The 13,439-nt window shown below is 44.3% G+C and overlaps 1 protein-coding gene across 3 annotated transcripts in view; it reads left to right on the top strand.

Annotated features, from left to right (window-relative positions):
* Nucleotides 1-236: 236 nt before the first annotated feature.
* The window catches only part of sptlc3 (serine palmitoyltransferase, long chain base subunit 3), a 36,726-nt gene continuing 23,523 nt past the window's right edge, over nucleotides 237-13,439 (top strand). The window contains exons 1-7 of one of the 3 annotated variants that reach the window (XM_062519619.1): nucleotides 237-541; nucleotides 698-919; nucleotides 1,590-1,781; nucleotides 3,243-3,397; nucleotides 3,867-4,015; nucleotides 9,958-10,082; nucleotides 11,345-11,438. In XM_062519619.1, coding sequence (XP_062375603.1) covers nucleotides 809-919; nucleotides 1,590-1,781; nucleotides 3,243-3,397; nucleotides 3,867-4,015; nucleotides 9,958-10,082; nucleotides 11,345-11,438 — 826 coding nt within the window. In that variant the 5' untranslated portion in view covers nucleotides 237-541; nucleotides 698-808. Of the gene's footprint in view, nucleotides 920-1,589; nucleotides 1,782-3,242; nucleotides 3,398-3,866; nucleotides 4,016-9,957; nucleotides 10,083-11,344; nucleotides 11,439-13,439 lie in introns of all 3 variants that reach the window. The other 2 variants (XM_062519621.1, XM_062519618.1) reach the window with 2 other exon arrangements.

Raw genomic sequence — 13,439 nt, 5'->3', positions numbered from 1 at the left:
GATAGGCTACTAGGCACAGAAAACACACCTTACCATGAGCAATAGCCTAGCTAGGTCTACCCTACACCATGTTGACTATAAAACTGACCAGCCTACCTACTTATCTGTGACAAGACTAGCCAACGCCTCTCCTGTTTGCACAACCTGGGTATACAGAGGGTTGGAGCTGTCACACCCTTTAACTAAATAACCACCCCAAAAGTCACTGCAGCCCACAACAATAAGTTCTCAGACTTTGATGGTTGAACAGACCCTGGCGGGAAAGTCGTGGTAACAATGTAGCGCAAACTGTCCTCGTGACGCTTCCGACTGTCTTTAGAGCCTCTCTCAACTCAACTGTCACTGCGCTAGTTAGTTAGGCAAGAAGTCAGGTGTGCCGCTATTATGAGCTCAGGCACTCGCCGGTATCCTATCTATCAATAATAGTCTGCCATACGATACCATCTGCGGTTGCTTCCCTCTTTCGTTTTATCTAGTTATCACTATGACACGAAAGCGGATCGTTTAGCAGCCATGGAGAAGTGAAACTTGCTCGTCGTGTGTAAGTTGACACACCTTATCCATTCTGTCGTAGCAAACTTCTGGAGAAGTGAAACTTGGACGACGTGTAACAGTAACTAAACCTTTTCTTGCTGTCGTATCAAACTTCTTCAGTGTAAAGTATAACTAAACAGCTGTCTCTTTTAATTGACTGTAGGACGACGGCGCACTAGACAAACCCCGCGGTAGCCTACTCATTTACCCATCAAACCGGTTTCATCTACGCTTGGGAAATCACTTCCTTGATCTCCCTCAGACCGCCGAAGACATGGCGAGAACCGCTGAACTCGCCCAGAATGGACATTTAAGACATGCACAGAACCAAAACAACGTGAAAAATATTGCAGCGACGAAAAATGGATTTCACAATAAAATTGTGGTAAGAGAACGCAACGCACATTTAAAAAAATGTATAAATATGAGTTTATGAAAACTTGTGTGACTAGCCTTCGGATTGAATTGCAGGTATTGCTATTGCATTTGAGACATTGTGAAGTAGGGTATTACAATAAGATAGTGGCCTTGCTGGACCACCGGGGATTTACTTCACGTTGTGAATTGTCTGACACAAAGCCATGGCTTTGGTCTGACAGTTCAGCTATGCATCTAGTGCACTTCCTCTGCTGGGTCTGTTGACAACCTGTGCGTAAACATGGATGAACAAACAGATTATCAACAATTGAAGTTGCTAATACGGTGCGTGCATTCATTTAGTCATCAAATGCTACAGACCCAGTCAAGCTATGGCAGCCTATACTTTTTCAGTCATTAGCCTACTTGTAGAAGAGAATATGATCATGTGTCACATTTCTACCTCTGCATAACGGACCATTTTAAGAATATGCTGTTCCAGTGCGCCTGATCTAAAACAAATCTTTGGAGAGTAACTGATCATGGTTCATTGGCAGTGTCTATGACTTGTGATTTTCTGTCAGAAACAGGATTCATGTATTGCGTGCTGATAGCAGCATCCGTCCTTCATGCTTGTCTAGGTCATAGCAGCCACAACATCTAGGTGTGAAATTAAATTACTCCTGTTTATGTTGCAGAAAAATGGAACCAGGGCTGGCCCACGGCCTCAGCGGCGAGGAGAGGACTGCTTTGAACAGGCGCCCATGCATGTGGCCGTCCTAACCTACATAGGGTTCGGGATAGTCACCTTGTTCGGCTACTTTAGAGACTTTCTGCGGGCAGTCGGGCTGGAGAAATGCCATGTCGCTCAGGAGCGGGACGAGCAAAAGGTAACACTCAATCGCCTAACTACAACACACAAGCTGACTTACTAGTGCATGCATTCTAAGTTGTGTTTGATGGCAATTGCAGAGGCATTGCATTGCCCTGTTGAGTAGCCTATGATGTCACATTGTTTATTTCATCTGGGTGCTGCGTAGGGAGGGTTGCCAGGACACTAGGCAGTTAGGCTGCTTCGGGACTACACCTAATTAGATCTCGGGTGGGTTTTGCTTGATTGCTGCAACCCTGACACTAATCAGACATGTCATCCCACGATCCCAGGCCAGGCAGCATTGCGAAAACAACTGAGGTCTTTAGGCTACGTTTTATGTCAGCAATTGAGATACACTGCAAATAATTTCCTGGTCTCAGTAGATTTCTGAATGGTTTCATGCACAAGTAAGGTGAGCGTTTCTGCGGTTATGTCTCAGTTAAAAGCAATTCACACTAGATCATCAGTTACTCACAGGCAGTAAAATGTCAATCATTGTTACTCTTTATGTTTGCATGCATAGAGATGACCAGTGTGGCACTGTAGGGTATGGCTGTTTTCTGTGCCAGACTTGGGTTCCTTTATGAGTGGATCACGAGGGGCTGGTTTTTGATGCAAGGTTTTAAAGCAGTGCTTTATAGCTTTGTGGTTATACAGCTCTGAGTCATTACTATAGCAAAAGCCTTACTGAGCCTCATTCAAATTTGTTTTCCATAGAGGCCCTGCTGATTTGACTGTGCTTTAAGCACTCCAGGTGCGATTCTGAGCTTGTGAAGTGTGTAGTCTAGAAACACAGTTGTGGCATTGTTGAATGATTAGCCATATCACCAAGTTCCTCTCTGCATAACACACTAGGGATAACGGCCGACGAGGTGACCTGTTTGATGGAAATAATGGCGAGGTGGGGGCTTAGAAGAGTTGCCTCCGCCGAGACGTTAATGGCCACCCCATCAGCCAATCAGAGAAGAGAATCCCATTGTTAAGGGAGATAGCGTAAAGTAACAGGAAGATAACAAAGTTATGCTGCCGTCACTTAGAAACTGGGGCACTTTCTATTCCACTTGACAGAATACTAACTGAGATCAGTTGCATGTTTGTTTTTTAATCCGGGCAGTGTTTTTCAGATTACTGTACATTGTGTGCTTACATGATTGCAAAAGGGTTCTGGTAGCGTATAGCACTAGGTTTCACAAGTATTGACATATGTAAATAACAGGGCAGTATGTTAACTTTTTTTGCTCATAGCACTCGTGCTACATAAGGTGATAGTTATGTAGCACAATCCACAAAATCTCTCGCAGTGGTATGTAGTTACAAACACCTCATCTGTAGGCTACACTCTAGAAAACATTTTAAACAAGATGCCACCGGTGCTAAGCTGGTAAATCACCTATAGCACAGACTGACTGTATATGTATATTTGTGTAGCACTGTACAGTCCTGCATATAAGTGTCTAACGTTGTGTATGGTTCACAGGACTTTATTCCCCTTTACCAAGATTTTGAGAACTTTTACACCCGTAATCTATATATGAGGGTACGTGACAACTGGAACCGGCCTATCTGCAGCGTGCCCGGTCCTGTGTTTGACCTCATGGAGCGGGTATCCGATGACTACAACTGGACCTATAGGTATTTCCCCTCTAGGCACAATCACAGTCTTCAACACGGAAACTTTACCATCATTTCCCAACTATTAACCGCAGGTTAAACAACATTGACTTTGCAAAATTTATTTTAGCCATGAGGTTAATACATGGGGGCAGTTAGTGGTACTGTAGTTAGTGGTTAGTTAATGGTATTAATATGATTTTTGTTTCTTTTAACTTGCATAAAACACTGTCCTTCGGCTTATACACAATGCAGCTAACACACAGGAAATTACTGCAAGTTTAAGTTTAAGCATGCAGACCCTCACGTTTTACAGGTTGTGAGGGTAATTAACCTAAACCTGATTCTGATGCAAGACTGTTTTTTTGGACCCAGTCCCTAGTCATTCTTTTATAATGAGAACAAAGAAGGCAGGGTGTGTTGGTAAGTGACAGTGCAGTCAGTAAAAACAGGACTGAAGTGACTAAAAGGAATGTGTGTTTGTCCACAGGCTGACAGGAAAGACCATAAAGAATGTGATAAACATGGGGTCCTACAACTACCTGGGCTTTGCTGAGAACAACGCTGACTTCTTGCAGACTGTAGCGGATAGGCTGAGCAAGTACGGAGTGGGAGTCTGCGGCACTAGACAAGAGCTTGGTGAGTGAATGAATGGCTGCGTGACAGAATTACAACCTTCAGTAATGTACTCTCGAAAGTAGCGCGAAAGGATGTGGTTTTTCCGGAACATCTCAGAGACACTTGAAAGAAACAAGATCCCCGCCTTTCTTGGTTGTTTGCACTTTGAATCCATTATCAGAATTTTTTATACAGTATGTGCTAGAACAAGAGTGCATTTTTCTTTGTCGCATTAATCAATGTTTCTTTCTATCCATCCGGTTATTATCGTCTTCATCAATTACATAGCAAGAATTTTCTCTGACTTTCATGTGAAATGAATAATTCAGCCCTTGCTGAATTATGTGAAGCTATAGTTGGGATCATTACGTGGTTTGAAACAGTGGAAATAGTATCAGTGTTTAAGTGAGTGTTGTAAAGTCAGCAAAAATAGGTCACATTCAGTGTGAAAGGGACTGCTAGTGTGCTCTTTCTATTTCTCTTTCTCTTTCTTTCTCTCTCTCTACTATGAGTGTGTGTGTGCGTGTGTGTGTGTGTGCGTGTGCGTGCATGCGCGTGCCTGCGTGTGTGCCTGCTTGCATGTGTATGTGTGAGAGAAAGAGAGAGATGGAGAATAATCAACTCTTCTCTCTCTTTCAGGCAATGGTCACATTTGCTATTTCTTTCATGCATTTCCTACTTGCTGAATGAGATCAGCCTACCTATGCAACAAAGCATTAGTGAGAAGAGATCCACACCCATGCACATTTCACATGGTGGCAACACTCATTTCACCACCTGCTGTGCCAAAACAGGAAGTAGTTAAGGGTGAAGCATAAAAAAAGACATGTGATCATTAGTGATAAGAGTTCCTGTTTAGGTGGGAGTACAAGTCCTTCTATTGCTCACTGTCCTCACTGGACTGATTTATTTATTTATTTACCTGTGCACGCAGTGTTTCTGTAGGCTAGGTGCTGGTTGCGTAGTGGTTTAAGAGCTGGGCTAGCATGCAGTAGGCTAAAGAAGTTGTGGGTTCAATTCCTGGTTTCCACTGTTGTGCCCTTGAGCACTGAACCCCTCAAGTTGATTTGGGGACACTGGCGTTTGTGATATAATTGATGTAACAGGGAAACCACACCAGGCGCGTAACTGAAGCGCTCTGTTCCCGTCGCGTCTACTGAAACAAATTAGCTTCAACTATAATCAATGGAAGTAGCTACACCAGACATGATAGCGGCGCATACATTCGGGGAAAAAATAGACCAATCTTCTAAAATGGATTTTACACGCCGCAAACGCAATGTTTCAGTTACGCGCCTGGTGTAGCTTGCCTGTAAGTCAGTGTCACGGTCACGGCTAAATGAATACATGTACATGTGTCATGGTCTGGTCTGCTCAGGCTTAAATTTGGGGAGGGAATTGGTGAGTCTGCCCTCTGGTGTTTTTGTTGGTGTTTGGTTCAAATATCAGCAAATGTGATGTCATCCATAATCTCTGACAGTGCGTTTGAAGCCTTAGTTATTCATTGAAGAGTTACGCATGCAGCTCCGTAGCTTACATAGCTAGTTAAGCATTGCTGTTTAAATTATCTCTTGAACGCAAGGACAGCTCATTGTTTGGAGTAGGATCTTATCCTTGTCTACCTAGTATCTACAATGTGTTCAATAACCAATAATATCTTGTAGGGGTGGCACGGTTTTTGAAAAATGCTCCGAACCGTGCGGTTCGCATGTCACGGTTCGGAGTGTGTGTTCGTCGTACGGTCCTACGGTTCAGGCCAGTTATGGCATGCGCAATTGATTCCCATATGTGACGACGTGTTTCTCTTACGTGCGAGAATAGGAGTATGGAGTTTTGAGTGCTGCGCGCAAGGTTTTAGAAATGCGAGAGATCATCCCTAGCGTGGTCAAACTGATGCACCTGACCCTGCTCGGGTGGAAGCATGTTCTTCCGCAACTGTAGACTATGCGTGCGACATGCACATTAATCCAAATAGAACATTCACAATCGTGAACGCAATGACGCACAGAAGACGATTAGCTAATTACTGTTAAAAACGGTTAGCATCAGACATTTGATAAAATCTCTTGCATTCAAGTTGACTGACCATCTCAATACCAATGTTTTCAACTCCAAGGCTTAAAAGGGCCTGTCCCAAGGAGAAAAAGTATTAGCTTACCTTGAAACTAAAACACATGTGGGGAAACTGAACAGTCCAACCAGTAGAGTATGATGAGCTTAGCCTGCTACTTTGTTTACAATATTTTGAGGCTTCAGCCAGACAGCTGAATTTAAGAGGTGGAGTTATAATGAATAGTAGGCTATAATCTGCATTAAGTTTGCTGTTATGAATATCAGACATGTCAGTATATAGGCTAGAATGAATAAATAATTACATAATGTGTGTGTGTTTCAAATAAAGACATCTTGTTAAATAATCATTATATGAAAGGAGAGCGATAAAAAGGCGATGCAATGAAAAATATGGGTGGACGACCTACATTTTGTGCTGGTGCACCATCCCTGCCAAATAAATGAAAAGATTGTTGAAATCATCAATGTCTTCCCTCTTGCTTTATCAAAATCTCAACTGAAGCTTAAAGTTTCCTCAGACAATAATGTGCTTTATGTGAAGTCAAATTCAGTTTGTGCATTATTACATGACAACTATTCTCTAAATACTCTAGCCTAATTGTGGATGATTAAGCTATGTGCTGAAATATGTTTCTGGAGTGTTAAAGAGTAAAAGAAAAAATAACAACAAGAACCGCACCGAACCGAAAACCGTGACCCTAAACCGTGATACGAACCGAACCGTAGATTTTGTGAACCGTGCCACCCCTAATATCTTGTAGATGCATCTCACTACCTGAGTCATATGTTCATACCTGACCCTCTGAATTAGTGGTAGCGTCACCTTGTCATAGTGTGTACCAGTTTAATCCCCATGGGGACCAGGGTTTAGGCCCAGTGTGAGGTCATTTCTTGAACCCACTCACCCTCTACCCAGTCATTTCCTGTCTGAACCTCTCCATCCTATTGCATAAAGGCCAGAATAGCCCCATGATAAAACTTTAAAGAGACTCAACAACTACTCCATGTAACCTTGTGTGTTGTCTCATAAAGATTTCTCTCAGGAAGTAAAACATGGCTCCATTGAAATTCCACAGTAGCATAGTAGCGGTGTCACAGAAACAATCTGTGTGGTGTCAATGATTCACAGGTGGACTAACGTAATTCAACCATTTTACCATTATGATTAACAGAACGGAAAAAAACCCATCAACAATACCTAATCGTCTTTTATTGATATTCTTCACCTTTGCACATTTACAGACACAGTCATAGCTCTTGTACGCGTGATGTGCAACGATATGGCCAGCAACATATTATGAATATATAAACATTTCTCACAAAGCATGTTTGAAAGTAGATCATATGATTAACTCTGAAATTTATCTGTTAGTTGTGAAACTGTGTCTTTTTTTAATTTTTAATTTAAAAAAAAAAAAAGCTTAGACGTCTGGTTGGTTGATTTATGAAGAAATGCTACAAGCAATTCATGACATGTTGGTAGTCTGTCTGAGTGACAATGCAAATGACTGGTGAAGCTTTAACCACATGGCAGATGATCTATTGCAGTGTGGGTGTGTGCTTTTGTGGTGAGATGAGGCACAGAGACCGTGTGTGTGTGTGTGCGTGGGCGTGGGGAGTAGTGTGTGTGTGTGTGTGTGTGTGTGTGTGTGAAGGGGGGCGTGGAGAGTAGTGTGTGTGGTATGGAGGGGGGCGTGGAGAGTAATGTGTGTGTGTGTGTGTGTGTGTGTGTGTGTGTGTGTGTGTCTGGGTATTTATATGTCAAGGAGAGAGAGATGGAGAGAGAGGTAGACAGAGCAAGAGTGTATGTGTGTGTGCACATGTGCCAGGCAGAGAGAGCCCGTCCTCACCTCCAGCTTTATTAGACAGCAATGACACCTGCTAGACCGGTGATGGAATTCCAGGGAGCATTCCTGACGCTGCTCTGTCAGATAGAACGATGGTGTAAATCCCTCTCTCTCTCTGCTGCGCGTTCAGTATGTATTAAGAAGTAGGCTAGGCCCCGCTGTAGATACTGAGCCAAAGGCCAGGCCATTGCCACAGGACTGTTGAGATTGATTTAATTTTGAGTGGAGTGGGGAGCTATTCGGAATTCAGAAACAACCTGCAGCAGGCGACGGAACAGTCTAGGAGAATGTTGGTTTGTTGCACTTCGGGTTCATTGAAATCACCCCTACTGTTGAGATTGGACGAGGCGCAAGATATGAAATGCAGTAGAAAAAGACGGTGTGGTGAATGAATGTTAATTGTATCACGGAGAGGTCTGTCCTCTGTCCTGCTGCTTTGGGCGCCACAGAAACCCGCGTGGGTCAGTGCGCCCGTCTGGTTTATGAATCGATGAAATTAGTCATTTCCTTGGAAGTTGCCAATTGAAAAGCATCCACTTATTTCACCAGGGTCAGCTCAGAGAACATTGAGTGTATTTCTCTTAAAAACTACTGTGTCTTAAAAACGTGATTTTGAAATGAACCGTAATTTTGCACTGAGTTCATTCTTATTTCTGTAGACCCAGCTGGGTCGTTAGGCAGGTGTGAAAAGGTGTGCCAGAAAATAAAATTGGCCTGACAGATTTCCCCCGTGAGAAACAGAGTAGACCAAATCTCCAAGAGGCGGCTTTGCAATCTAATCAATTTTTCAAAGTCAGGGGCTACAGCGCCCCAGTTGGACGGGATAAAAGCCGATTGCTGTGGTCTACCTGGCACCGTGGAACCATTTGATTGTGTGGAGGTTGTCCACTGTGGTTTCTGTGCTTTGACAGGCTCAACGATCCAAAGCCGGGCAGTTTTAATCTAAACAAAGGTGTCAGAATGAGCTCGTTGGAGAGTTGGAGAGGCATATTCAGACCAAAGCCATTGTAGTGGAACTGAAGTAAAAGCCTAGAGAAGGAATTTATGTTTTTTAATGGACAATGGATGTAATTTAAACCAGCTCTAGTCTTTAATTTGTTTTTTTAAGTACAGTTTTGTTTTAAGTTCTTTTGTTTTAAGTACAGAATTAATCTTTCATCTTTAATATTTCATGTGTGTGTGCTTCACCAACTGGGCTGTTCAGTGCTGCCCTGTGGTGATAAGGAATAGATGGGCACAGGTGGGCAAAGGAAAAGATACATAGTAGGCTGACTTGTGCATTGACCTTTGAAGTGGAATGTTGGAAAATCAACGTTCTAAAGCAGTGATTTCCAACCTGGGGTCCGGGGACCCCAATAGGGGTCGCCCATAGACTGTGTATATAGAACGGGTAGGAGTTCGGGAAGGGGGCCCTGGCTTGTCTTCGACACAGGCAAGGGGGCCTTCAAGGAAAAAAGGATGGGAAACACTGTTCTAAAAAAAAAAAAAAAACCTTTTAAAGGTTAATGCCAAGTAAATGCATTATTGTGCAATGATGCTCTTTAAGAAAATATTCTATGAATGCTGACTTGGAACAATGACAGAGATTAGCTGTGAATGTAGCAGAACGGTGCTTGTCATTCGGGTAGAATGTCTGGTCATGAGAGATCAAGCATGAAACGTCAGAGAAGATGGTGAGGGTGCAGCTGCTGACCCTTACATCAGGGCTTGACTTCCAGACGGAAGTGTTAAACAGGCAAATAAACAAACAAACAAACAAACAAACAAACTCGTACAGCCCTAGAAGGTAACAGGGTGACACGCTCCTTGACATGCTGTCAAACAAGAGTTGTGACTTAAAAGAGAAGCAGAAGTGTAGGCATTGCTGTCATAGTTTGTTCTCACCTGAGTTCCATTCATAGTGTCCTTATCTGATCCTGCCCTGACTTGTTCTTTTTCTTCTCTCTCTCTCTCTCTCTCTCTCTCTGTCTCTCTGTCTCTCTGTCTCTGTCTCTCTCTCTCTCTGTCTCTCTGTCTCTCTGTGTCTCTCCCTCATTTGTGCAGGTAACCTGAGTATACATGAGGAGCTAGAGCAGCTCGTGGCCGAATTCCTAGGGGTGGAGTCTTCCCTGACCTTTGGAATGGGCTTTGCCACAAACTCCATGAACATACCTGCGCTTGTGGGCAAGGTGTGTTGTTCTGACTACATTCCTCTTTTCAGCTCTTACTATTAGAAGCTCTGCTGCTGCTGCTGCTGTTGTTATGCTGCAGTTTAGTCACACACACACACACACACACACACACACACACACACACACACACACAGCTCTTGCAAAGCAGCTTGTTAATTGTGCGTAGCGATGCTCCCTCTTCCCTTCTCCGAGGGCCTCGGTGGAGAACAGAAGCTCCAAAACATCCCTTAAAAAGGGAAATAAACAAAGACACATTCATTACAATCCCTAATTAAAGCAAGCAGTAGCTAAAGGGCTGGAGTCAGTGGTGTAGACAGCAGATGACTACGGGGTGGTGGTGATGGCGGGGGTGGGGGTGGGGGATCAGTTCATGGCATGTGTTTACGGAGAACCCGCTACTGTTGGCGCACAGACCCACCGAACAGGGCACTGGTGCCTCGGAGTAGCTCGCTAGCCGATTTGATGAGACAGAGGGGGGTGGTGGAGAGGAGAGGAGCGGATCGAGCAAGGGTTGCCTAAGGCAGTGCAGTTTAAGTGGTGGAGAAACGAGGGGTGCATCATCCGAAGGAGGACGTTTACCCCAGACTCATGGATGCCCTCGGACCAGCCCACCCCCCGCCCCAACCCCCACCACCACCACCCCCACCCAGCCCTGGAGGCGATGGCCGGGGCAGGAGGCCATCTGAAGAGCCACTGCACGGGGGCAGATTGAGTGTGACAGCTGCTGTTATTGTTGGGACAGGCCAAGCGTACCCGGGGCCGGGCTTCAGAAGTCTGGCCACTGAGACACACTCATCAGCGTGGCCCCCGCCAGCTCCGTAAGGCCACACAAGACAAACGCTGGCTGAGGGGCGGGGACGTGGAGGGGATGTGGGGAGAGTTTTGGGGAGCAACCACACCAGAGCAAGCGACGAACACGCCACACCAGAGCAGGCAGCATCTCGCGGAGAAACACCTGTTCTCCACTCGCTGCGTTTCCTTTTTTAGCCAGAGAAAGCACTCATGATTATTCAGTCCGTGTGGACTGCATTGCCTATCCCTGCAGCCCTATCTGTTCTCAACACTGTACTGTGTGTGTGTGTGTGTGTGTGTGTGTGTGTGTGTGTGTGTGTGTGTGTGTGTGTGTGTGTGTGTGTGTGTGTGTGTGTGTGTGTGTGTGTGTGTGTGTGTGTGTGTGTGTGTGTGTGTGTGTGTGTGTGTGTGTGTGTGTGTGTGTGTGTGTGTGTGAGTATTGTATTCACTCTGGTTTGTCTTCACAGGGTTGCCTTATCTTGAGTGACGAACTCAACCATGCGTCTCTTGTGTTGGGAGCCAGGTTGTCTGCAGCGACGATCCGAGTGTTCAAGCACAACAGTAAGTACAACCGCTGCTCAAGGGTGAAATACTTGAAATAGCACCCAGTGTTGGTATGGTGGATGGTGTTATTGTCAGTGGCTGGCATTCTTCCCTTGCAGCATCCATTCTTGCTGCATTCTTGTTCCAAATGACGCACTTGCAGTGGCACATATCCAATTCCAGATGTTTGATAAACAGAAGGTGATGACATTCTAAGTGGTTGTGTGGATGACACACAGAGATTCATTCCAGTTTATTTTGACAACTAAGCCTATTGTTGACTATTTGTTGACTCCCTCAACTCGATTTTAGGGTGAATATGCTTTGAAGGTTCAATCCTTCAAAGGGTGGATTGTTTTTCTTTTTCAGTTTTATCTTGTAGAACATGGAACTTTTAATTTGGAAACCATGATGTTATGATGACATGATGTTATGAAGAGACATGATTTTATGTTTTATATGACTCGTCAGAATACAGCAGAAAGTCCCATCGAATTGAATGGGCCATCACAATGTTTCGCAATCTTAACAATGTTTCGCAATTCTTGACAATGACCACTGAAAGCAGTTAATGATCTCTGCCTTTGGCAACACGTGTTGTGGCTCTGGATGATTCATTACGCAAGTAACGTTAGTCCATTCCACTTCTCCACTTAGAGATACTAAGTAAACTAATTCACTGAATTGTAGCTACACTGATGTACACTAAAAGCGACCCAGTCATGGCAGATAGTGGCGACATATGCTCATGTCCACATTTACATCATCATCATCATCATCATCATCATCATCACCATTATGTGGTTCAGTCAGTCACTCGTTGGCCATCACCGCACTGCTGATGGACATCCAGGGAGGCTCTTAATAGCTATCTCAGAGGTGCTGTTCGTTGGTCCGGATCCGACAAGGCGAAATGAGATACAGCCATTCCTTTTCATTTATGGTGACTGAGGCACATCTGAAAAATGCTTAACAACATCGGCACGGGCTTACTTGACAGCAGATAGAGAGAATTACAGTGACCATGAACCAGCCTTGAATAGATTAAAATAACATTTCTGACAAACAGCACTTCTGCCATTGTTATGAGAGAAAACAAGCAAGCGAGTGGATGTGGGTATCAGCCAGCTTGTAAGATACGCCTGCATGCCCTAAGCACAGATAACTGGACCGCTGAAGCGCCAGAATGTCCCCGACAACAAGGCAATTGTACCATAAACACGCACAGACAAACACTCTGCATTGCATCCTCATGGAGGAAAGCACTGACACTGAGATTGAGTCTGCATACAGACACAAATCTCTATAAAACTCTGTGCCCCATCCCACAAAACCTTGATGGAGGTTGCGGCGCCTCGTGTAGGAGGCTATCAGGAATGTCCTTGATAGCAATGGAGGACCCGAAGGACACAAAAGCCACACTCCAGTCTGAATACTAACTGGTTATGGAGCTAATGCCGTCAGTTCAGTGGCGTCGCTGGAGTGGCTTTTATTGATCTGAGCCAATGATCAGAGAGCGGCGCTCTAGATCAAGGGCACCTCCCCCTCCTCTTGGGTGGGTGCACCCACACTAAACAGACACATTGGTGAACAGTGGAGATCAGACATAGGAGGACTACAGACAGAGAATGTCAGCCCAGGATCCTCAGGCATTTGTGTTATTATCTTGTGTGCTCAGTCACAACACAAATACTCAGATAATAACAAAGAATTTAATAATGTTTCCCTTCTCTGTGAAATATTTGGGTGAATTCAAAGCAAAACAAAAACACAGAAGTATTTTAGTCGTAAGTATGGAGTTGTAGACATATGGGCAAGCTGTTTATCCACACAAGCCTTTCCTAGTCAGCTAGCCTGAAGCCTTGAAGTCCTTACAAGGCTAAATATGTATAACAACTGACATTTCACCAGACCTCCCTTTTTAGATTTATTATTGCGGATAAGTATCGCTGCTAAGTATATGCCTCCACTGGACCAAATGCCATTGTATATTATAAGGTTCAATACAAAATAGGCTTG

This window comes from Sardina pilchardus, chromosome 18, assembly GCF_963854185.1.
Source record: "Sardina pilchardus chromosome 18, fSarPil1.1, whole genome shotgun sequence".
NCBI lineage: Eukaryota > Metazoa > Chordata > Actinopteri > Clupeiformes > Clupeidae > Sardina > Sardina pilchardus.
The sequence above is the reverse complement of the archived record's forward strand: the minus strand, read 5'-3'. Positions and strand labels throughout refer to the sequence as shown.